This window comes from Nelumbo nucifera, chromosome 8 (assembly GCF_055504915.1).
Source record: "Nelumbo nucifera cultivar China Antique chromosome 8, China Antique-T2T, whole genome shotgun sequence".
Taxonomy (NCBI): domain Eukaryota; kingdom Viridiplantae; phylum Streptophyta; class Magnoliopsida; order Proteales; family Nelumbonaceae; genus Nelumbo; species Nelumbo nucifera.
Genome location: NC_142656.1, coordinates 46,963,325 through 46,989,921, shown reverse-complemented (window position 1 = coordinate 46,989,921; position 26,597 = coordinate 46,963,325). Strand labels below are relative to the sequence as shown.

General features: G+C 38.4%; 1 protein-coding gene across 1 annotated transcript; it reads right to left on the bottom strand.

The window, feature by feature from the left end:
* Nucleotides 1-1,325: 1,325 nt before the first annotated feature.
* On the bottom strand, nucleotides 1,326-26,597 carry LOC104609054 (RNA-binding KH domain-containing protein PEPPER-like). Its single transcript, XM_010275257.3, has 6 exons — nucleotides 26,045-26,597; nucleotides 20,951-21,209; nucleotides 13,612-13,760; nucleotides 13,269-13,529; nucleotides 8,675-8,869; nucleotides 1,326-1,763 (listed from the first exon to the last, which is right to left on the bottom strand). The coding sequence occupies exons 1-6, from the start codon at nucleotides 26,417-26,419 to the stop codon at nucleotides 1,584-1,586; spliced, it is 1,419 nt and encodes a 472-aa protein (XP_010273559.1). The 5' UTR covers nucleotides 26,420-26,597; the 3' UTR covers nucleotides 1,326-1,583.

The window sequence follows — 26,597 nt, the reverse complement described above, 5'->3', positions numbered from 1 at the left end:
TCACCTGACTGGTTCCCGGTTTTTCCGGTCCGGTTTTGGAAACCATGCCAAATATATAACACATCTATCGTATGTAACGCATCAGCGACTTAAATCCTATCTCTAAGTATGATGGTACAATATATCACAACGTATCATATCATTACCGACATTTAAACCCACCAAGGCGCTGTATGCAGGGCTTTAGGGGAGTTCTTTATGTTTAAACATTAGAACCTCATAGCATGTTTACCTTTGAAATACCAGAATGAAAATTAAAAAAATAAAAATACAAAAATCAGCCCTTTTAGTCACGCAAGACGCCAAAAACCTATTCACTTCTTAGTTCTTCTAACATTTGACTATTGATTGATATTCAATACTTCACATAAATTCTTTAAATGTTTCCCATATGTTTTAATATTATACCTTATCTATAATCATTAGCCTTTGGAATGATGTTATCCATGCATTAGTGAACCTTGCAAACTTTCCTAGAAGGTGTTTGATACAATGACAATTATGACATTTCATTTTGGATTGATTAAATACATTTTGTAAGAGAGATTTCTCCACTTGAAATGTTTTAAAAGCATTATACAGATTGCTATTTTTACTTAAAAAGCTACATTTGACACTTCTTGCTCGCATGCACATTTCTATTTGAAATAATATATGATGGATTAGCACATATTTCTCCAAATTTGTATAGATCAACCCAAAATGCAGTGTCAACGCAACACCACTGTAGCAAACACCACCCTAGTGTTCTCAAATTTCAAGCATATTTCCGACACATCCCAGTGGTTACGATATATACCGAGACCCCTCAACAATAAAAAACTGGACATCGAGTCATTGAGTACTTTTGCACACCATTTCATTGGAAGTTATTGGCACGGTTTCAAATTTCAATAAGTCAACCAGACATTTTTACAACTGTCACTTGGAGCCAATGAAGGGATGGATGATGGCTTTCCAAGCTGTCTAAACTTGGAAGAATAATTAGAGATTCAAGCAGCTAACCCAGCACCCCACGGCAATTCAGTTGCTAATCCAAATTGATTAAATACGATCATTTATCACCATCCAATTTCAAATGTTGAGATTCCCTAAAAGTAACAAAAGGAAGAATATATCCATGGCAATGGCATTCTGCTCCATGGAAGAACAGGCTGAGTAAGATGAAAGATCAGGTTTGTGCCAAGTCAGGTCATGTGCATGTAATGAGCACGAAGGTGGGCAGGCCAAGCATCAAAACATGTTTTTTACCCATAAACATTGACAGAGACCATTGCAGAAACAGGCATGGAGCATAACATAAATGCACTTACTAACAACAAATATTTAAAACTAATAAAAATAAAACCACTACCACAATGGAACATTCTCTCTCTTCTTTTCCAGAGTCCACAACAAAGTAGCCAGCGTTGGCCATCTGATCAGACTAACCTCATCATCACTGACCAAGATAGTGTAAATAAAGGTCCCATCTCTGGACTCTACAAAGTTACATCACAACAGAACTGTTCTAAATAGGAAGTTAAAGAGGGATGAATGAGAGTCTGAACATAAGAAATCCCACATAACAAGCAGGTTATAATTTAGAGCCTAAAACTGCTATAACCCCCAACACCAGAAGAACCGTATCCACCTAGTGATTGTGATGACAAAGAAGATGAAGGATATGAAGAAGCATTACCCAACTGAGAATAAGATCTCAATCCACTGTCAATCTTGGCATAGCTGCCTGTGACTGGTTCTTTATGACTACTGATAAATTCCTGCAAGCAAAAAATACAGTTAAGTACCTAACTTCATGCATTTTCATCACTAGAAAAGATGATCAACTATTAATCCAGATCACAATGCTACTTTCACATTCACTTAATAGCTATAAATCAACCATGTCAACAGCCTCAACATGGATATAGGGAAGATAAACCAACTACATCAAATTCAATGTTCACAGAGCAAATTAACAGCAAATATTACCAGCTTCAATCGAAAATTACAAATAAATAAAAGTAGTTCATAAATTCCCCTTGGACCCTCATCAGGCTGACGGAATGAAAACTGCATGTTCAGAAAACCCACCATTTATCTTCTCTTTCCTGTTCTAAGCAATTCTGTGCACCATATAGGGCCATAATTTAGTTCCTACTTGCTTGCCCCTACAGTCTGATACAAGTTTAAACAGTCCATTTTCCTACTTTCTAAGCCAGGTTAACAATCATGTAAACCAGACAAATAGCTGAACTGGGCAACCAATTTTACATAATAAATTGAAAGAATTTCAGATTAAAGAAACAGGGAATGGCACAACATTACTAAGATGCAACTATTCCCACTTCATGTGTCATCATATAGGCCTCGTCCGTATTGAGTTACCTGGGTAATGCATTTCCCCTAGAAAGTGATTCCTGGGGAAACGCTGCCCAGGTACTCACAAATACGGTGTTCAGCCGGGTGAAATGTTAGCAAGGGTGTGAAAATCCATGAGATTTGAGTTTTTGGTGGGTGGATAAGCCTCCAGGTAACCAGTACTCTCCGGGGGGGGGGGGCGAAGTTTACCATGGACCCCATTGTAGCGGCAACCAAATGTAGGGTTATTGCAATTCCATGTGGCCCACCCACTTACCGCCTTTTTTTTACCAGAAAGTGAACGAGGCCATAGAGAAAAAAGTGGAACATTTTGTGGATAACAATGTTGTCAAGATAACACCCAGGCAACAAGGTGCCCATGGAAGACCACCTCACTTTATTGCCAAAGTACTTTGTATATGGTGCTATTATATACTTTTATATTTTTAATTTTTGAAATTATGATAATAAAACACATTATTCAGTTTGTGAGTTAAAATACTAGTCTCTGATGAAAAAAACCTACTAGTTTCTTTTTATTATGTTCTTACTTGTTAGGGGGCTCAATAAAAATGCATGCTGTCGTGAACCCTTGAAGACTTCAAAACTTGAACTGATAAGCAAGGAAGAAAACAAAATTTTGTCCAATCAAATTCATGGTATTTATTCAAAAAATAGAAAAAAAAATCCATCGCCTGGCAACACTGCCACAAGCACCCCCCCCCCCCCCGCCATCGCCTAGCCTTGGAGCCTCGGAAACTATGGTGGATAAAATGGTGGCATACAAACATATATCAAAAAAGTTCCCCCAGTGGGCCATTAGGGAGCTTCTCCACATGAACTAAAAATTATTTGTCTACATGGAACGATCCTGTGACCAATCCAAACCATCCACCAGCTAGGGGTCCCACTGGATCAATTTTTTATCAACGTCCCATTGAATTATTTACATGTTAAATTCCAAATATCAAAAGACCCTTCAATATTGTTATACATAAACAATAAATAGGTAAAATAACATAAACAAACAACAAAATTTTCAATTTGGGGATTGGAGAAAATTTTGGAGTTTGGAGAAAAAGTTAAATTTGGAGTTTTGATAGAGCTGAAGAGATGAGTCCAATTTCTAAAGAGTTGAGGCTGAAAAGATCTGAAGCAAAAAACAGCTTTGACAAATTGCTTGTGAAAGAGGAAATAAAGTGGAGACAAAGAGCTAAATCACTTGGTTAAAGGAGGGTGATAAAAACACACATTTCTTTCACAAAATGGCAAATGCCCGAGCTAGAGTTTCATCTATTAATAAGTTGGCGTGGGAAGATAGGAGCGGGGACTCAGATTCAGAGATTAAATCAGTAGCAACTTCCTTTTATAAAAAGCTCTACAAGGAAAACTGGATGCATAGACCCTTTCCTTCTAATCTTCCTTTCAAGCAGCTGGATGAAAATCAAAAATTATGGCTTGAAAGACCTTTTACAGAAGAGGAAATTAGTGCAGCAATTAAGAAATTAGAAGGAGATAAATCGCCTGGGCCGGATGGTCTCACAAACCTTTTCTATCTGAAATGCTGGAATTTTGTGAAAGAGGATTTGATGAAAGTGTTCCAGGTGTTTCATGCAAATGCCTCTCTGTAAAGAGGCTTGAATGTCACAATTATAACCCTCATTCCAAAAATTGAGGGGGCTGTGAACAATAAGGATTGTTTGCTGGAATACAGCAGCCGAAGAAGAAGAAGAAGAAGAAGAAGAAGAAGAGAAGAAGATTTGAGAAAGGCTGCTCTTCTCTTCAGCCGGCCCTACACTCTTATATAGATGATTATAAAATAATGTTACATGAATGGACTAGAATGCCCCTGATTAGTGATGGGACACCTAGACAAATAAAACATTAAACAAGTTTAGGCCCAATAACTAAGAACTTAAGACACAAATATGACTAACATAAACACTAAAAACAGCCGAACCAACAAGGATTTTAGGCCAATTTGCCTCCTGCACTGTTTTTTATAAAATATTGGCTAAAGTCCTGGCAGAAACAATGAAAGGGGTGTTAGGCAATATAATCTCCAATAATAAGAGTGCTTGTTGTGCCAGGGACGCAGATGGTAGACTCAATTTTAATTGCCAACGAGTTAATTGATTCTAGAAGAAGAGAGGGAACCCCGGGTGTGATTTGTAAACTTGATATTGAGAAAGCATATGACTTCAACTGGAATTGTCTGGACCGTATGTTGGATAGCATGAATTTTGGACAAAAGTGGAGGAATTGGATCAAAGTATGTATTAATACCCCAAAATTTTCAATCCTGATTAATGGGCAATCCACGGGGCTTTTTGCTAGCTCTAGGGGTCTAAGGCAGGGAGATCCCCTGTCCTCTTTGCTGTTCATTTGTGTTATGGAAATCCCCACACTTTTTAGCAAGAAGGCTGCAGAATCTGGTTTATGGAATGGGTTTGCAATCTCCCCTGGAAAGGAGAAAGCCAATATCCTCCAATTTGCATATGATACCCTATGTTTTGTAGATGCTGCTATGACTCGATTGATTTCCTCCAATTTGCAAATTTAGAAGAATGTGCAAAAGGGATGGGTTGTCAAATTGATTTCCTCCCGATAAAGTACTTGGGCCTGCCTCTCGGGGCCAAATACTCTTCCTCCTCAATCTGGTGCTCAATTGTTGAGAGAATGGAGAAGAAGCTGACCTCTTGGAAGGCAAAATATCTATCTTTTGGAGGTAGGGTTACATTGATTAAGAGCACCCTCTCCAACCTCCCCACTTATTTCCTATCTCTTTTCCCCATCCCAAACAAAATTGCAAATAGGCTGGAACAACTCCAAAGGAATTTCTTTTGGAGAGGTTGGGAGGATGAAAAGAAGATTCACATTGTAAAGTGGGAGCAAGTGTATGTTCCTAAGGAAGTCGGTGGACTGGGAATTAGGAAGTTGAAGGAATTTAATTCTGCTCTTCTCAGTAAATGGTTATGGAGATCTGCTTCTGAGAGGAATGCATGGTGGAGAAGTCTTATTTCAGCAAAGTATGGAGTGGTATGGGGTGATTGGAGATCTAAGGATCCTCATCCAAATGGGATTAGATTTAAGATTGGTAAGGGGAACAGAATCAAATTTTGGAAGGATCCCTGGTGTTTAGAGGGTTCCTTGGCTGATGCTTTTCGCCTTCTGTTCCAAATTTCTGTGAATCAAGACTCTTCAGTTGCTAATAGCTTAAACATCTCTGGAGATTCCACCATTTGGACTCCTCTGTGTAGGAGAAGTTTGTTTGATTGGGAAGTGGAAGAGTATGTGGTGCTGTTGGGGCTCCTCCAAAATCAGAGGATTGATTTGAGTTCAGAGGATGAATGGTCTTGGAAGTGGAATGCAGATGGTAGCTTCTCAGTTAAATCCCTGTTTCTTAAGTTGTGCGGATCAAGACAGGGGAACTTCCCTGCCAGGCAGATTCGGAATCCAACTAGTCCCTCCAAGATCAATTTCCTAGTCTGGACAATGGCTCTTGACAAATGTCTGACTAAGATTAACCTGGAGAGACGTGGTATTCAGATTCTGGATCTCTCTTGTGTTTTGTGTGGAAATCTTGCAACAATCTACAGAGCACTTGTGTATCCATTGTCCGGTTTCTTTTTCAGTTTGGGGGCATTTTCTCAAGCTTTTGGAGATTAGCTGGTCTATGCCAAAATCTATGAAGGAGCTGCTGATGTGTTGGAGAATTGAGGGTCTCAGCAAGAAAGGAAAGCTTGTTTGGAATACCATTCCACAAGTTGTGCTTTGGTCCATTTGGACTGAAAGAAATAACAGAATTTTCTGTGGTCAATTCAAAAGCCTAGATGAAGTAGTGCAGAGAGCCATGGGCAAGCTATGTTCCTGGGTGTCGGTGAATGAGGAATTTAAAAACCAGAATGTATCTCTTTTGTTTTGTTCTAAATCATGGATGAACTAGTAATCTGTTTTGGGCACAGGCAGAATTAGTGGTCTGGGCCTTGTTGTATCTTTCTTTATAGTCTGAATAAATTACTTTACCTTTTTCCAACAAAAATATATATATATAACAAGAAATAATAGGAAATTAGATGGGGGTTCAAAACCCAATCCACCCCTATCCTTGAATGTGGGGAAGGTAGGACCGGGGAGGTTTTGCATTCTCATGTGCGGGGAGGGTTTAGATTTTCAAAACTCAACCCACTATGGGTTTTGGGGCGGGTATGGGTTGGGAGGTTTATAGAGGCAGGTAGGGTCTAGAATTTACAAAAACCTCCCCGAACACACCCTGTTACCGTTGCCATCAGTTCTGTTTGAAGGATTTCTATGCTGTTTTGTGTTGAGAACTCTCGCTCTATTTTAGTAACATTCCCTGATGAACTTTCTAACCTGTTTGATGTATTGGAATGGTGTGTGGGAATTTATTCTTGTCTGGAGGTGTGTGATGTGTGCCATAAATTGTTGTCTTGCCCATTGGCCTTCTCTTATTGTTGTAGGAGTATAAAAGGAGAGAATATTGCTATTTATTTTTGCACTTTCTTTCTTGGTTTGAAGAATTTGGACAACAGAAAGTAAGGTAGTTACAACCATTTCAGATTCTAGAAGTGTGAATGATAGTCCAGATCATGATTCGCAATATTGACGATATTTAGCAAAATTTCCCCATACTTCCCATTTTGCTAAGAAGTGATATGAAATTATCCAAGAATTCTTTACTCATTTATCAAAAAAAAAAATCCAAGAATACTTTTTTCCTAATATATCCAATATATTGTTGATATGTCAGCAACATTTCAGGTTTCATTAATAGACTGCATATTTAAGGTTAAGTTTTTAAATATTATTCGAAACATTTTTGATATTTCATTAAAATCATCATAATTTTTTTAACTATGTTCCTATAAGAAAAAGAAATCATACAAATAGAAAAGAGGGTTCTCAACCTAATCAAAACATATAGTAACCAAAAAAAACAAAAGTCAAAATAGAAAGTAAATGACATACATAATAAAGATAGATATACAAGACTAAAAGAGAGACAGAGAGAAAGATACCTATTTAAGTCTTTTAATCTTCTCTATTTGATCCATAAAAAGAAGTTTGCTATGATTTTGTAGCTTTACATGAGCAATTGTACTTCTTCCAATGATTCCTTTAAGGTTTATTAATTACATGATTTTAGAAAATTTCCTTGTTTTATAAATTTTACAAATATCTTAGAAAAATTAGCAAAACATCCTCAAAAGTTTCCTATCTCTGCATAGTGAAATGTCCATCGATATCAAAATTGCAAACCATGGTCCTATTATTAAAAAACCAAAAACAGCAAAGCTATATAGGAATAACTTTTTGGAGCTTAATCTGCAAAGTTGTACATTGGTGGAAGGGGAATGTTTTGCTATCTTACTGGAAAGAGAAACAGCCTACATCTGAGGATGCCTCCTATACTGAGTAATACCAACAAAATCTCAAATTGATGCCATGGCTGGCTAGTTTAACAAATCTGTACGTATCCAAGAGACCAAGAACCATAGGTTACTATAGACACCTGATGCAACCCAAGACAAGGTTGGTAAGACCCATTAATCAAGAATTCAGCAAGGGTTATCAGCTAAAGAGAAGGGTATTTAAGTTATGCCAGGGTGAGAAGACCATGTCATCTTACTTCACTTCTCTTCAGAATCTTCATGAAGAGATCAATCACTTAGAGATGAACAAGTGGCAATGCACAGTGGAATTAGAGCAATACAAGATGCTAATAGAGCAGAACAAAGTTTTGAGTTCTTGGAAGGACTCGACCTTGAGTTTGATTTTCATTTTCCTAAGCAGCATTAAGTAGGGACATTCTAAGCCTGTTCCAGACACATTCACTGATGTTGGGAGAAGATAGTTGTAGGATGGCAATGCAACAGCCTTATGTTCTAAACATGTTCTGATGGCTGCTACAAATGATTGAGACAAGCTTTAGTGCGATTATTGCTACAGGTCATGTCAAACACAACAGATGTTTGAAGTTTTATACAAACTGCAAGATTCAAGAACAATCGCATAAAAAATGCAAACATTACAACTACCTCTGAGATCTAACCAACTACAGCTCCTACTCCTACTGGAGTACATAAGACATAACCCTGAAATGGTGACTATTCCAAGGGCTGAAATAGAAAGACACTGCCATTATCTAGTACAATTGGATAGCAACTGCTCTATCTCCTTGCCTTTTCCCATCAATTAATCAGCCCGTTCCATTTCCTTTCTCATCACAAATAAGAAAAAAACTATCCAGGGAGGTATTCAGTCGTCTAATCTCCCTATATTAAGGAGAAGGGGATAAGTTGCCAGTTACCTGAATAAGTTGTTGAGCTGTCTGAACCTGTGACGAGGTGCCCTTTATTTCCACAGTAATCTCATCAGGATGGCCCCTACTTTCCTGAACAGTGAGAATGGCTCCACTGGTACGACGAATATACGCAATATTTGTTCCTCCAATCCCAATTATGTCCTCTGCATAAGACAACGGTATTTGCATTGTCTGTGTAATCTGAATCAAAAGAACCAGAAGTTAAACAACGAAATCAGAACATGGGTTAGTAAAGCAGGATTCCATTTTTCCGAACAATGATTCAGCCAAAATGTTAATAGCCATTGTTAGAGCTCATATATAGTTGAAGCAAACTGACAAGAAAGAAATAAAACCGATACATAAAAACTAGCAAGTTCTGATTATCGGAAGAAGTTATCTCTGAAGAAAACTACTACATATACATTTTTCAGTTTTCAAGAGCAGGTAAGGCAATAGATTTAATGTACCAACATCAAATCAAAGTGCTAAATGAGGGATCTTCACTAGTTAAAAAAAAACACATCTCTGGTTACTAATTCCTCTAAACAAAATTCATATATTTCATGATGGGTAAGGTGAGTTATTTCATGAGCTAGACTTCAAAGTTTGGCATGCCCAAAGACATCATCACAAGGGAATTCAAGTTTCTTAAACAAGCTGTTAATTCAACATTACATATCACAGAAGTATGAGGGAGGGAAGTATTTGGTACACCTATATAAATGAAAATGGGAAATCGGCATACATTATCTTCATTACAGAATTTTAAGTGAGCTGAAAGTGTATCATTATTTACATTATATTTTGATTGTGATTAATTAGAACCCTTTTGTCTATTTACATCATTATTTGATTGTGATTAATTAGCTCCCCTCAACCTTTTCTCTCTCCTTTATACAATTTTGCCTTGCTAGGCAGTCTGGCTGGGCTTAGTGGAAGTTTGATGGAGGTGCATCATTTTATTTATATTTTGCTTATCAATTTCTGATTACTTTGAACATTTTGTCTGTTTCACTCCAATCACACCATAATCCTCACACTAAAAGGGGTGAAACTTGGGCACGCTCGAGATGGGTTTTTATGCCAAAATTTGAATAGGCCTGGCCGGAGCCCAAGCCCGAAGCAGTGTATAATGTAAATTCAGCCATCCCAAGTTGCACCCCTACACACTAATTTCCATTCTCTCTCCAGCTAGATTGACTTGTAAGGAGAATCAATGTTTCAAGTATTGGGCATGCGCCTACAGAGCTTTAGGGTTAAACCCCTCTTTATTTTAAATGTGATCAAGACCACTAACCAGTAAATGAACGTACAAGTAGGAAGAAAGAGGAAGGCTTGAAAGCTCTGAAATGGAACCTTTTTCATCTCCTGGTTTAGAAGAATACGATGTAAAACAAAAACATGATGATCCTAATATTTTAATCAAGCAGTTACTGAACAGAATATTTTATCAATAACATGAACTTTTCATTAAGAAATATGTTTTAGTTACAGAGGGGAGCTAAACTATCTTAACCCAACATGGATGCCAAAATCCACCTAAAAAGAAAGTAAAAAACAGTTATAAATAAGCCCAGAAAACAGAACCTAGCTAACCCATTGGCAAAGCAGTTGCACTTCTCTTTACCCAAGTACATTTTACATCAATGTCCTTTGTCAACCACTTAAACTTTCTCTTTTCATTGCTGTAATTCCAAAGGCCATTCTTGTCTTCCTTTAACCAGCTCACTACTATCTTAGAATCTCCTTCTATGATCAGCTAACTGATATTCAGGTCTTTAGCTCTTTTACTCCTTCCAAAGCTGCCAGAAGCTCAGCACTAAGAGAGTCACCTACTCCAATTGGGCCTGAAAACAGAGCTATTACAATCCCTTGCTCATTCCTTAGTACTCCCCCAATTCCAGAGGGCCCTGGATTTCCAATACTACTACCATCGAAATTCAGCTTGATAAAGCCACTAGGGGGAGGAGTCCATAAAGGACTTGAGGTCTTCTTAGCTGGGACTGAACTCACAATCTCTTTTCATTTTCTTAGCAAACCATCCACTGAAAAGTCTAAACAAATCTAGAGATTTCAGCCAGTGTACCACCTGGATGTGGATCGCCCCTAGCACATTTTCTAAGTTCCTCTCCTTGTCTGAACAGAATATACAATTAAACCTGAAGATAAAATAAATACCTTATTGCATTCATGGCATGTTTCTCTTTAATAAATACTCTGTTACATTCTTTTTATGTGTGTGTGTAACAAAGAGACAGAGATTCATCCCTTCACCATCATCATATAAGCTTTGTCCCAACCATATCAGGTTGGCTACATGAATCCTCTTTCACCATTCCGTTCTGTTCAGTATCAATAAATGGGTGAAATGCATAGTGGTCCAAGCAATGGTTTTCTGTGACCAGGCGGATTGGAGATTGGACCAAACCAGATTTGTGACCAAGTGGTGCTTAGACCAGATGGATCAATCATCAATGACAGGTTCAAAACATTGTATTCTATCATTTTCTTTTCAAAACAATGCATTTAACCTATTTCCTCAAGCTAGACTACAAAAGGCCATACACACTGTATGAATTTATAAAAGCATGTTGGGCTAGCAAAATTAGGCTTGCTAGAGAGGCATGTTAATTGATAATTTACAAGGGCATAGACAGTTTGGCATAAGATGGGTTTTTTAAGACAAGCAAAAAACAAAAAAAAAAAAGAAAATTACAAAGAAGGTGACCAGTAGTCACCTAAGAGAAGAAAAGGAAATAAACTCCATTCCCTACCAACCCCCAACCACCTCCTTGAGCAACTCAACCACCTAAACTTGTAAATCACCCAAAAACTTTCTTATCAGTGTGTTACTTTCAAAATTTTCAAGTATTAACATTTAACAGAAAATACATGCACCTTAAAAGACAGTAATAGCTTTTACAACAAAAGAAGAAGACCAAGGAACAATTAAAAAAACTACCATAATACCAGTTTCTATAGTAAATTGAACAAGAAAACTGATATCGGTTTCAGTAGTTCAAAGAAAGAAGGAAAAGAAAAAACAATGTTTAGAGATCCAGACAGACAGAGAACTGGAAGTGTGGGGAAGACCGGTCCCACCTAGGGTCGGAGCACTCTGTTGGGAAATAGCTTTGGAAAGAATTAATACTTGTGATCATCTTCAAAAGAAGAAGCCTTTTTGGTGCTTGTCCCCGCACTGGTGTACCCTTTGTAAAGCCAATGGTGAGTCTTGCTCTCATTTACTATATCCTGCCATTTTATTTCATCTATTTGGGAGCGGTTTCTCTCTTTATTTGGTTGCAGGTGGACTCCCCCATTAAGCATTCGAAGCCTCTTCACCTATTCAGTTGGTAGCTGGATCAAAAAGAGGGGTAAATCTTGTGGAGGTGCACCAGGGCAGCAGTTTGTTGGACAATTTGGGAGGAAAGGAACCAATAGGGTATTTGCTGAAAAAGAAAGCAGGGACACAATTACAGAAGTGATTTCTTTGAGGATAGCACAATGGGTAAAAACAATAAACCTATTTTAGGATACTCCAATAGAGACCATTGTGAACAATTGGCAGGAAATAGCAGTCTCGGTTCCTAGCAGAATCAATGCCCATCTGCTGTGGCTCCCCCTGATGGAAGGTTTTTATCAAACTCAACTTTTATGGGAGAAGTGAAGGAAATCCAAGGCCATCAGGGGTTGGTGGTGTTTTCAGAACAGAGGCAGGTTCAATTATAGCCATTTTTTCAGGACCAATTGGAGTTGGAGATTCATTTAGAGCAGAAATTCTGGCCCTCTTGGAGGGGGTAAAAAGGGCTAAAAAGTAAGGAGTTGAATATAAATAGGTTGATTACCGAAGGAGATTTGCAAGTGGTAACTGGCTGGATAGAGAAAGCAAATGATGGATGGGCATACATTAATGAACGAAGGCATTTCAAGTGGCAAACCCAAGGAATGGATGTGCGTGTCCAGTGGGTTAAAAGATGTGCTAATTCATTTTCAGATGCTTTGGCCAAACAGGGGGTGGGAAGAAGTCATTTGTTTTGGGCTTCATTGTAAATTTCCTTTTGGGGGTGTGGTAAGAGGGTTTACCTCCCCCCACCATTGTATTTTAAACTTTTTTTCTTAATTAATGAAAGTTTTCTGTTACTGATCAAAAACAAAGAACTAGAAAGAGGAGAGGTTCACAAGGCAGAGGTTCAACCTCAGTAACCGGAGGTCGAACCGTGATACCACAAGACACATAAACACTATAAATAATATATTACACAAATAAGGTTATAGTTGAATGTAGTGGATAGATGGCTAGTTCTTTAATTTTTAAAGTAACTGACCAGGGTTCAAACCTCCTAACTCACATTTTCTTTGAAATAAATGTGCATTGATGCAACATGTACATTAAAGATTCATAAATAAATGAATACACTGATAAAAAAGGATTCATAAATGAACACAAATAATGAAGTGGATTAATGGTAACAAGACAATATGCATGGAAAAAAAGGTCATGGGTTCAAATCTTGCCATTTGGTTCTTACCATAACTAAAAAAAAAAATCAAATTCACATGTCAAATAAAAAGACAAACAAACAATAAAATAACCAACCTGGGTGACAATAGGAGCTGAAGCTCGACCAAGCCCTGTAGAACGTAATCCCGCAAGTGAAGGGTCCTGTCCATAAAGTGAAAGCCCAGAGTGTTGAATTTGTGACTCCAGCTGAGGTTCCCGATCATGAAATAAAGAATCCCTCTTCAATGAGAGTGAGTAATCATTACTAATCCCTGTTTGAGGAGCTGTATGTAGTAACGACTGAGTTTTATCAGCCCAGGTGTCTGTTGAACGATCTTGTGAAATTGTCTGGGTATACTGATGAAAGACAAAAAAATGGGCTTCAATACATTAAATGACACCAAAATGAACTGTCACGTCAAGTGAAAACAAAACTTACAGTCTTTTCAAATAAAGGAATAACACTTGGGTCAACTAAAAACTTCCTTAGGTGTCCCACTACTGCTTCTAGTGCTTTAAGAACCTTCAATGCTCCACCTTGTATCTCCACAATTCTCTCATCTGGAGTAGCATAAAATGGCACTTCATCTAGCAAAACAAAGATACACATTACATACCAATGTACCAATCTATTCGTCACTTCAAGGGGGTAGGAAAATTTGCTGAAGCAAAAACATACATAAATCGGGGGCTGGGATGGGTTTAACTTGCCTACTTGGAGACATAAATGCATGCAGGTCAAAAAGACAACCATTTACCAAATCAATAATTAAAGACTTCATTTCCTTAGTTCATGCAAAGAGATGCCACCAACTATGATACAATATTTCACTAAAAATCTATTTTCATCTTCTTATACACTTTTTATACATCCATTTATGATTATGGATTTGATGACTTGCAATATTAAGGGGTTAAATGTGACAGATATAGTAATTAGTCTCAGGTGAAACAAGCCATGTTGATCACAATCCTGAAAAATCCTCAACCAAATTTGACAGAATTCCCACAAAAAGGCCCCACATGAACCCAAGTGCAACCAGATGGGCAGGAGCCCAAAACAAGCCAGAAAGTTTTCAGAAGGACCAGACAATAATAGGCACAGATGCAAAATAAAATTAAATAAAATTAATGGATATTTTAATTTGCTTCATCTAAAGTAATAACAAATCCTGCTCTGATAACTTGAAAAAAAAAAAGCTTTTTTATCAACAAAAAGATAAGCTTCAGTTATAAACAGTAAGTGAATAAGTAAACCAAAACTTCTGCAACGGGAGTTGATACAGGGCAATACTCGTTCCAGAAGGAAACAATGCCCGTTGCTGCTTCATTTGGGAATGTGCATTTTGAAAACTGGGGGAACTCTGGAATGGTTGACAACAGTCAGCAGGCAGATACGTCTACAGATGTCAACATAGATGATAAAAACCAGTTTCAAGGTGTTGAGTCAGGAGCACTTATATCTGTGGATTCTGCAGACAGATCAAAGGCAAAAAATAAAGTGGACCAAAACAATCTTCTTTTTCTTTGAATCCATCCAATTCAAAACACTTCAATTTTCAAATGTAAAAAGAAACAATCCTTCCATAAAAATATTAGTTCAATTATACAAAATGCTCAAATAAATTCAGTATAATCCAAAGTAGATTTTGTTCATAACAGATATCATATCAGCATTTGGTCATACGGAAAAAAGGATTGGATCCACTGGCCTGGCTGTGTACAGAACAGGAAGATGGAACAAATGGGAGCAATATAAAAAACTGTCATTCTACAACTAAGTCATGCCTACAAAGTTGTTGTACCTCCATTCTAGAAGTTGCTACTAATACTCTTACAACCTGCTCCAACAAACTGCAAATGCAACCTTTATAACCATACAAAGGATGACTTTTTTTGAGAAATTAAAAAAATAAATGTTATACTAGAAGGGGACCGCTGGTGTAAGGAGAGCATAGTCCTAGAACTGCAAAAATATTATATTAGAAGGAGATCTCAGGTTTCCACAGGGTGACACTGTGACAGATGAGTAGAAGTGAGAGACCATGAAGATTTCAACATAAGATTGGGGAGATTTTTGAAATCATGGAATTAAGGGCTATGGTTAAATGGGTACAAAATACCAACATCTTCCAATGGTTTGGCAGATGGCTCAAAACAAAACAAGGGCATTAAGAATTCATATGTTACGGGGATTGCAACCCCAAGGAAGGGAGTTGTAATGCTTTTCTGGGTGTAGTGGTTAATTGAGGATAACCACTACTTGAGGGCTTTTACTTTTTGTAAAGAGACTGAGCCGAATGGGTCCTAATATCTTCTCTTGTAATATCTTTTCTTTTTCTTGTTAGCTAATGGGCCTCTCTTAATGGGCCTGTTATTTCTTTTTGTTTGATCTCTTCATGTTACTGCCTAGCTGGCCGCCCACTTAAGGGCATACTTGTAATTACATTAACATTAATTCTTAATAAAAAGGATTAGAGAAGAAAGGGGAGATTATTCGAACTTTTCTTCTTCTTCCTCCTCTTTTCGCCATCTTCTTCTCTTGTACTGCTGCTCTTACTTCTTCCTTTTCTCTCTAATTTTCAAATTTACACCTAATTTTTGAGGATTGATTTACATCTTGGTATCAGAGCAGGTCTCTTTCTTCCTTTTTTTCCTTCTTCCTCTTTTCCCATACACCCTTAGATTAAGAGAGTGTATGAAGAGATAGGTTCTCCATAGTTCAGAGGATCTCTGGCCTAATTGGTAGAGGGTTTGGAGAGTTTAAATCTGGCTGGATATTGCCAAGAAGTGGTGTTGTTCTGTTGCTGCCCAAAACCCTAGCCGACTAGAGATTTTCGAAGGTACAGGTAAAGGTGAAGCTTTGGGTGTGGCGCTCTGTGCTTGAGAGGTGTCTTTTGACTCCTAAAGGAGGGCGGTTCAGGTTTGGAAGAGATTGGGAAGCTCTGGTAGGAGCAGCTGCATCTTCTCTCTTCCTCCCCAACAGTTGGACGGAGTAAAACCCTAGTTTTCAAAAGTTTGGGTTTTGGTTTGACTTCAAGTAAGTTTATATTGACAAAATTTCTGGTTCTGTGATTTTCTTTTGATTAATGGAGCCATACGAAAATGAGTTCAAGCAAGTGCCGGTTTTCAGCCTTGGCTCGGTAGATTCCGTTTTGATTGGTGTGACCACAATCAAGCTAGATGGGACAAATTATCTTGCTTGGGCACAATCTATAAGAATTTATGCCTGTAGTAGAGGAAAACTCGGGTATCTCACAGGTAGTAAAGTGAAACCCAAAGAGACAAACCCTGAATTTGAGAAATGGATGCAAGAGAACTATACTGTCATAGGATGGTTGGTCAATTCTATGCAACCTCATATAAGTCAGCATTATCTCTGGATGTCTTCGGCTAAGGAGACATGGGACAGTGTTACTGAGACCTATTCACAGAAGTTGAATGTAGCCGGAGTCTATAAGTTGAAAAGTGATGTGAAGAACCTAAGACAGGGGGAGAAAAGTGTAGCAATCTACTACTCTATACTGTAATCCCTATGGCAAGAAATTGATGTTACGGAGACAGTTGTATGGGAGAGTAAGAATGATGCTGAAATGTATAGGAAGTTAGTGGAGAGAAATAGGGTGTTTGAATTTCTCACTGGACTCAACCCTGAGTTTGACATCATTAGGCAAAATATCCTGGCCAGAGATGAGGTTACTCTTTCCCAGGCATATGCTATGATAAGCAGTGAGGAGAGTAGGCAGCAAGTTCAGTTGCAGGGTCCACCTACAGAACACTTTGCACATGTTGGAATAAAGCCAAAAGGTCCTACTGAGAAAAAGGAGCAGATATGTGAATATTGCAAGAAACCGAGGCATACAAAGGACACTTGCTGGAAGCTTCATCCTGAGCTTCTTCCTGATAGGTTTAAGAATAACAAGAGCTCTAAGAAGGGCAGTCAAGTAGGAAAGACTAAGGTAGCTAATGTTGCTACAGTACCTGAAGGAGAAAATAAGGAGAATGAAGAGAAATTAACCATTGAGCAGTTGGCAGCAATGAAGGCGGATTTTGAAAAGTATGAGAGGCTTCTAAATCACTTGGAAGCTATTGTTTCTTCATCTCACTCTTCCAACAACAACACATCATCTTCATCAGCATTTGCTCACTCAGGTATTCGTGTTTCTGCAAATCATGCTTCAGTTTCAGGTAAGCAAAAAATCCTTTGGATTATTGATTCCGGTGCATCAGACCATATGACCAGCCTGTCTAATCTCTTTTGCTCATACCACCTTCTCTCTGGAAAAGTGAAAATATCCCTTGCTGATGGGTCTCTTGCTCCCATCTCTGGTAAAGGAGATATAAAGACCTCTGACACCCTTTATTTATCCTTTGTCCTTCATGTCCCTAAACTTAACACAAACCTTTTATCTGTTAGCAGCTTAACTGAATCCATGAATTGCAGCATAACCTTTTTTCCCACTCATTGTGTTTTTCAGGACCTGCAATCTCAGAGGATGATTGGGAGGGACCATGAGACGAACGGAATATACTTGCTGGACACACCAGATCGAGCTTTGGGACCACCTCATGGAGTTGCCTTAGAGTCAGTTTTGTTAGAGTCTGTTAACAAAGTCTTGTTATGTCACTTTCGGTTTGGTCATTTGTCATTTTTTGCTTTGAGTCATTTGTTTCCAGATATGTTTAAGGGAGTGTCTTTATCGAGTCTTCATTGTGAGTCGTGTGAACTGGCAAAGCATTGTAGACATTCTTATTCAGTAAGCAATAAAAGATCTCTTTCTCCTTTTCATATTGTTCACTCTAACGTGCACCCGCTTTGTATCTCGAGATGTCACATTTGCTGAGTTGACTCATTTTTTTAGCATTTCTCCTGAGGGGGAGAAATCTGAAGAGCCATTTGCTATGTCTCCAGCTATTCCTCTTGAGTCCTATCATGAGGTGTCTACTTCTCCCACTGGACCTACCTCCGATATTCCTATTCCTCCTCATCCACCTCATTCTCCTATAATTCCTCCTCCTCCTGTTCTCCAAAGGTGGTACCAAAGGCAGAGATTCAGACATGGGCAGGTTGTTTCCACTCCTACAGAAGAGCCTCTTTCTCCTCCCATCATTACTGAGGTAACAGGTCAGCCTTCTTCTGACCCATCTACAGCTTTCCCAGACCTTAGCCTTCCTATTGCTCTCCGCAAGGGCAAGCGGAAGTGTACAGCCCATTGTATCTCCAAACACCTGTCTTACAGCCTTCTCTCTCCTTCCTACTACTCTTTTCTTGCATATGTTTCTTCCCATGTGATACCCAGGTCCGTACCGAAAGCTTTATCTCAACCTAAATGGAGGGATGCTATGATGGCTGAACTGAATGCTTTGCATAAGAACCATACCTGGGATATCGTTGATTTACCTGAAGGGAAGGAACCAGTGGGTTGTAAATGGGTGTTTACCATTAAATATCACTATGATGGCTCTATTGAGAGGTTTAAGGCTAGGCTGGTTGCTAAGGGCTACACTCAAATGTATAGCATTGACTATCTTGAGACATTTGCTCTTGTCGCTAAGATGACCTCAGTCAGGGTTTTGTTATCTCTAGCCGCTACTTTTGACTGGCCCCTACACCAGTTTGATGTTAAAAATGCCTTCTTGAATGGAGACCTGCATGAAGAGGTCTATATGTCTTTGCCTCCAGGGGGTGTATGGGAAGGAAATGCAAGGCAAGGTGTGTAAACTGCAGAAATCTATTTATGGTCTCAAACAGTCTCCTCGGGCTTGGTTTAAGAGGTTTAGGGTTGCTCGTCTCCTTTGGCTACACACAAACTCAATCTGATCATACCCTGTTCTTGAAGAGAAATGGCTCTCTGGTGACCTTCTTGATAGTTTATGTTGATGATATTGTGGTCACGGGTAATGACACTCAAAAGGTCAATAAACTAAAAAGGTTTCTCAACTCTGAATTTGAGATCAAGGATTTTGGAGATCTTCGGTATTTTTTGAGCATTGAAGTTGCTAGATCTAAGGGGGTGTTTCAAAGACTGCTTGGGAAATTGTTATATCTTTGAATGACTCGGCCAGACATTTCCTATGCAGTAAGTGTTATTAGTCAATTTATGCATTCTCCCAGAGATACTCATTTAGCTGTTGCAGAAAGGGTTTTGTGTTACTTGAAAGGTACTCCAGGGAAAGGTATTCTATTTGCCAAACATGGACACATAAAATTGAAAACTTTTACTGATGCTGATTGGGCAGGATGTATTGATGATATGAGATCCACATCAGGTTATTGTGCTCTAGTCGCTGGGAACATTATGTCATGGAGGAGTAAGAAACAGTCTGTAGTTGCTAGCTCCTCAGTTGAAACAGAATACAGGGCAATGGCACATGGTGTGTCAGAATTACTGTGGCTACGATCCCTTTTAGAAGAATTGGGGGTTGACTACGAGAAGCCAATGATGCTCTACTGTGACAAACAAGCAGCTATCAACATTGCACATAATCCTGATCAACATGACAGAACTAAGCACATTGAGGTTGATAGACATTTTATAAGAGAAAGAGTTTCCTCAGGAGAAGTTTGTTTGCCATTCATCACATCAGACGAACAATTGGCTGATATCTTGACCAAGGGAGTTCCAAGAGGGAAGATGACACTATAAGCAAACTGGGCATGATTGACATTTATGCTCAACTTGAGGGGGAGTGTAAAGAGATTGGGCCGAATGGGTCCTAGTATCTTCTCTTGTAATATCTTTTCTTTTTCTTGTTAGCTAATGGGCCTCTTATTTCTTTTTGTTTGATCTCTTCATGTTACTGCCTAGTTGGCCGCCCACTTAAAGGCATACTTGTAATTACTTTAACATTAATTCTTAATAAAAAGGATTAGATAAGAAAGGGGAGGTTATTCAAACCTTTCTTCTTCTTCCTCCTCTTTTCGCCATTTTCTTCTCTTGTACTGCTGCTCTTACTTTTCTTCTTCCTTTTCTCTCTAAATTTCAAATTTAAACCTAATTTTTTAGGACAGATTTACATCTTTTTTTATCAATAACCATGAATTTTGTTAACAATAAAAAGAGTATACAAGTACAACCAGTCGATCAGGAGAGAGAAAACCTCTTATCTCTCCTTTATTCCTTCTTTCCTTGTAATTGAGCCCAAAACAATTGTCGTCTCCCCACCCCCTGTTTAACTAATATACCAGCCAAGTTGTTAACTGTCCTTTTAACCCAATGAAATTTCACTTCCATATCTTTAGTCAACCATTCAAGTTTTTTATCTAATTCATATATTTATACATCTTAGCTTCCCTGCTTCAACAACTAGTTTTTTTGACATCAAGACTCCTTACATTTTGAATTCCTTCCTACTATCCTACATGGCTCTTAAAAGTCAAAAAATCAACTGTCTGCCTATAAAAAAATCATATGGCTCTCAGCCCTCTCCAACTCTAAGTACTCCTACACCTGACAAGCCCAGGATGCCCATGTTTTACCATCAAAATTCAGTTTGATGAAACCTTCCTTCAGTGGCAACCAACAAGCAAGGGCTTTTTCTTCATATTGTACCAACTTTCTTTTATTTTTATTAAAACTCCAAGTTGTAGCTTAAAAAAAATTTGAGTTGTATTTTGTGATCAGAATAGAAGGGTGGATGTCATTGAAAAAATAAGATTTAGCTTATCACAAAAAAAAAGAAAGAAAACGTAACTGGCTAACTGCCAATAATATCCAAGGCAGAATTCTGGACACTGCAGAACATGATAACTCTAGAAAACAGTATGTACATCATACCTCCAGATAGGACACGCACAGAAGCACCACTATTCTCTTGTATTGACTTTATAAGAGAACCTTGCTTTCCAATTAGATTAATTGCTTGTGACGATGCCACCAATAACCGTACTGAACACATTGCAGTATTAGCAGTTGTTGAGCCAGCACCCTCACCCTCACTCTCCGATAATCCATTAACACGTTTAAATACTCTTAGCACAGCATCCATTGCAGGGGATATTTGTGCTTCGGGTTCTTCTTTTCCTGATACCAACACCTGAAGAGGAAAATCATAAAAATAACATCCACAGCCACTAAGTACACACAAAGCAAGTACAAGGTGACATTTCATACACAAAATTTACACCAAAAGTTGAAGAGTTCAACACAAATAACCAAGAAAAATATGGAACAAGGAAGAACTCTAGCTGGCTTAATTTCAAAAAGGATGTAACATCATTTCAAAATGCAAGATAGTAAGAATATTAAAAAAACAAGAACCCAGATTTTCACAGATCAACCCTGATCATAACAGCAGTCAAATATTCAGAAAAAAAAAAAGAAAAGAAACCAAAAGCTAAGAACAACAAAAAGGAAACAACCAGAAGGAACCAAGAACCATCAGAGAAAATCCATCTAGAAAATGAAAATGATGATAATGACAATGGTGTTGAACTTCCAAGTGAAGATGAGAAAACGATGTATGAGCCTTGAAGAATGAATGCATGACTCTCTACTTTACTACTTTTATAGTTTGTACTTTGTAATCTGTACTCTAGGACTGTGATGATGCTCTTGTTTCTCCTTTTTGATATTAACATGTTGATATTTAACATATTAATAGGCCTTTTCAATCATTAATTTAATTTAAAGCTCAGGTATATCTTTTCTTTTATTTTATAGTTTTTATTTAAAAAAAAATGTGCGCTTTGCTTCAAAAAAACGCATGCCTTGCCTTGCCTTGCATCTCCGGCACATAAAAGCCCTAGTGCTTTTTTGCGCCTTGCACTTTTAAATCACTGGTAACTCCAATATGTGATAAAATGAGAGAAAATAGACTGAGCTGTTTTGTGAAGACCATCTACGGCACCCATTAGAAGAAGTGATTTGTTACAGGTTGAAGGAGCTAGAAGAGCTAGGGCCCATAATTTAATAATGAATATCACACTAAACAAGACAGAATGGCAGAACAGGATTGTAATTGATGCCATGTAGTTGGGAGTTCGGACAAGGCTTAGATAATGACGACAATATTCCAAATATGGAATGTGGGACAAATACAAACAGCTCATGGCTGACCATATAGAACAACAAAAGCCAAGAATGTCCCTGGTACAAATCCCTCCCAAGACAAGGTAATACCCAGTTCAAGAAGCTTTTATTTACTCCCTAGCCGACAATCAACATATCTGTTAACTTGTTTGCTGACCTGGGAGTCCATTTGAATGTGTGGTTTATTCTAGGGTACCAATACCTTGATCTTCCTTATCAGATGTCTCAAATTCTAAGGGCTTTCTTCTTCTAATCTAAGCCATCCAATTACAACTTTGCAGTCACCTTCAATAGTCAGATCAGTCCAGCCTATAGTACTTCTGGGCTTGAGTCCTTGGAGAACTGCTAGTGTTTCAGCCTTCAAAGAGTTCTTCTCTAAACAGTTTATAGGAGTTTACCTTCATAACTTTTCTGATTGCACTTGCAATTCCTGATGGTCCTGGATAGCCTAGACAGCAACCATCAAAATTTAGTCTCAGTTTACTAGTTCTTGGCCTCTTCCATTGCATCAATGTGGGTTGCCTTCTTATTGCGTGGTTTGCAAATGCATCCCAGCCTCTAACAATGAAGCCCATCAGTATTCCTTTGAACTCTCACCTTTTCATTAGTCAATGCACGATCTTTACAGGAAGGTTCTCTATAAACTTATAAAGATGTGCACCACCTGCTTTTTATAGTTAAAGATTTTCTCATTCCATATGTCATTATGTTGCCCCACATAATTGCTGCTCTAATGAACTGCGGCAACTGCCACATTTATTTTCCCCCTTTTGTTTGTGAAGGCAATTGATATGGTACAAATAGTTCAAGTATGCCTTCTGGAGCAACTCAAATAGTTCAATTGATATGGTACAAATACCAAAGTGAGTGCAAACATTCTTGCAAAGGAACAAGATAAGAATAAATGATTGGCATTTTCCCATCTTTTTAGACAAAGGATGCATCAAATCCAGCCCATTATCCTTTGAAGCATCTATCAGTGTTAATGGTATTGGTCGCCTTAGAGTGCTCCACAGCTAGTTGGCCCTTGACCTACCCTGGCCTTCCTTTAGGAGCAAACACTAAAGAAAGAAGATTCTAGAATCCAGTTGTCAAGAGGTGTGCAAAGAAGCTGGCAGCTTGGAAGAGAAATTATGTTTCATTGAGAGGAAGAATTACTCTTAAGTCTGATCAAATCCACTCTTGCCAACCTACCAATTTATTTCTTGTCAATTTTTAGGATTCCCCAAAAGGAGGTAAAAAATTGAAAAAAAAAATCATGAGAGATTTCCTTTGGGGGCCAGGTGATGGAAAGAAAGATCATTTGGTTAATTGGGAGGTTGTGTGTAGAAGCATTCAAGAGGGTGAGCTGGGGTTTGGAAATATAGATAAAAGAACTTGGCCTTTGTTGCAGAGATTTGGCTTTGGTTTTGCTCTTTGTTTGGGTGTAGGTGGACCTCACCATCAGAGGTAAACATGCTATTCGACCCTTCCATGTTTACGCTGCCAAAGAAGGGGAAAGAACAATGTGGAGATGTGTTAGAGCAGCCTTGGTGTGGACCATCTAGGAAGAGAGGAATGCTAGAATAGTCTTAGAAAAAAAGAGGAGTATAGAAGCTGTTAGGGATTGTGTAATGGTCAGGGTGGTCCATTGGATAAAGACTTTGGAATTGCTCTCCCAATTCTCCTTTGATGATGTTTGGAGGAACTGGGAAGCAATTGCCAAAAGCTCCTCTAGAAGGGAAAGTGTGGAGATGCATTATATACCTCCAATGGAAGGTTTTGTGAAACTGAACTTTGACAGAAACAGTCAAGGTAATTCAGGCCCATTAGATATAGGAGGGGTTATTGAGAGATTCAGAAGGTCAAATTGTAGCTTTATTCTCAGGCCCCGTGGGTTTGGGTGACTGTCAAAGCAGAGTTGCTTGCAGCAGTACAAGGAGTGCAAATTGCAAATGAGCTACAGCTAGCAAATGTGGTGATAGAAGGGGATTCAAAAGTGGTGGTGGGGTGGCTAAAAGACCCAAACTCTATAATTTGGTGCTACAGGAATGAAATGAAAGAGTTTAAGTGGCTCATTAGAAACATGAATCTCAGGATACAATGGGTGAGGAGATCTGCAAACGAGATGGCGGATGCATTGTCTAAGCAAGGGACGAATAGGGATAATTTGTTTTGGGCTTAGTTGTAACTTTGTTTGCTTTTTTATAGAGAGGTAGCATTCCGTGCCTCTCTAAGGGATGCTTCCAAATTCAAAAATGCAGCATTCAGCATTCAGTAATTCAAGGCCTACTTAATTGCAGAGTAATGAAGCTCAGGAAATTAGAGAGAGAGAGAGAGAGAGTCTTTTCAGCATTAGCCCTCACCCAAAGGCAAGAGAGAGAGAGAATCTTTTTGGCTTTAGCCCTCACCCAAAGGCCTAGTAAGTACTACTCCTATAACAAAAATAAGGGTTCATCCCCTATATTTTGAATTTTATTTCCTTTTTCTTTTTCTTCTCATGAATATGTTGATTTTATATACTCTAATATGAACTTTATACTTTTCTTATGAAAATTATGAATAATTATTAAGGAAATATGGTTATGGTACCTAGGGAACTACCCTAGGATCTATTTTTTCAACAAAAAAAAAAAATCATCGCCTAGGCAACAAGGCACCCCCTGTCGCCTAGCCTCGCCTTGGCGCCTTGAAAACTATGGTGACAAGGCACCCTTTGAGGCTCGCCTCGCTTGATCGCCAAGCAGTTTTGTACTATGTATTATAAAATACTTCTTTAATCTTTATTTTTTGACATTATAATTATAAAATAGGCACTATTAAACTAACATATTCATTTTATGTGTTTATATACTAATTTTTTTTATTATCTTCTTATTTGTTACGATTTAATCAATACATTGCTAAATGCTGTATTGAACCCTCAAAGACTTCAAAACCTGAACCAATGAGTAAGGAAGAACTTAAAATTTTGTCTAATCAACACATTTTCTACTACTACTTTTTTTTCTTTTTTTCCTATAACAAAAATAAAGGGTTCATCCCTTGTATTTTTTGAATGTTCTTTTCCTTCTTTTTCTTCTTCTCATTAATATGTTGATTTTCTATGCTTTAACATAAACTCTATACTTTATTATGAAAATTATGAATAATTATTAAGGAAATATGGTTATGATACCTAGGGAACTACCCTAGGATCTACATTTTCTACATAAAAAGAAAGTCCAGCGCCTAGGCAACTAGGCACCTCCCTGTCGCCTAACCTCGCCTTGGTGCCTTGAAAACCATGTTCTTGGTAAGAGAATAACTACGAATGAGAGAGACCGAGAGAAAGGGAAAGGAGAAGAGAAAGAAGAAAAGAAATTCTTGGTATATTACTCCCATTAGATGTTACTTCAGATATTTATACAACAGATTGTTACAGCTGTCAACACCTGTAAACAACTTCTAACGAACATTCCCTCTAAAAACTCACGTGGCAAATTAAATCTTGCATCAGAAGGACCTACAACTCCTTTAGTAATAACCACACAGCACTTTGAAAAATGATATCAAGCCAACAAACATTGGCCCTATGTTATGTGACTAAAGAAAAAAAAGTACTGGAATCTAACATTGGTACAAGGTGTCATACTTTCTGAGCCTGGAAAGAAATAGTATTTAAGGATTTAGCTAGTATTTAAAAAAATATATAATTTTATTTTAGCAGATAGTGGAAATGTGGAATAATTGTTAAAAACAAAATATATATATATATGTACAAACCCTAATTAACGTTGTAACATCTCGTGCAGGAGGCATCAATAAAAAGATTAAACCCTAAAATGAGAAATAGAAAATTAACGAGAAAGGGAGACTCACAATACGATCAGCAGTACCAATGGCGCCTTCGAGGATGCGAATGCGAGCCCGAGTCTCCTCGCACATCTTCTTCACTAGTTCGCCCCTGCGGCCGATAATGCTACCAACCTTAAGAACAGGGACTATGAGGCGGAATACATTGTTGCCAGGCCACCCCGGCCACTTCTTCTCTGCGGGCGTTGCCTCCGGGACCGTAGTAGAAACCGGAGCTGCCGTAGTAGCCACCGTCTCTGGAGCTTGTTCAGATGATTCGTCAGGCCCCGAACCCGAAGTGGCGGTTACCGTAGCAATGGCTGTTTCAGCCATCGCCGGAACTTGGTCAGTTCCCGGCACCGTCGTCGGTTCGTTCTCTGAGGGTTCAGTAACAGCAGCCATAACTGTGTGTGTATGAGAGAGAGAGAGGAGCTAAGGTTTATGATACGAACAGACAGGCGGGAGCGAGGGTTTTAGCATTCGACATTGGGTTGCGTTTTTAGAAAAATAAGGCTGCGTTTGGTTGCACTGCAAATCTAACCCAAAATACAAGGTTTTGCACTCTATATGCTCAATTTAC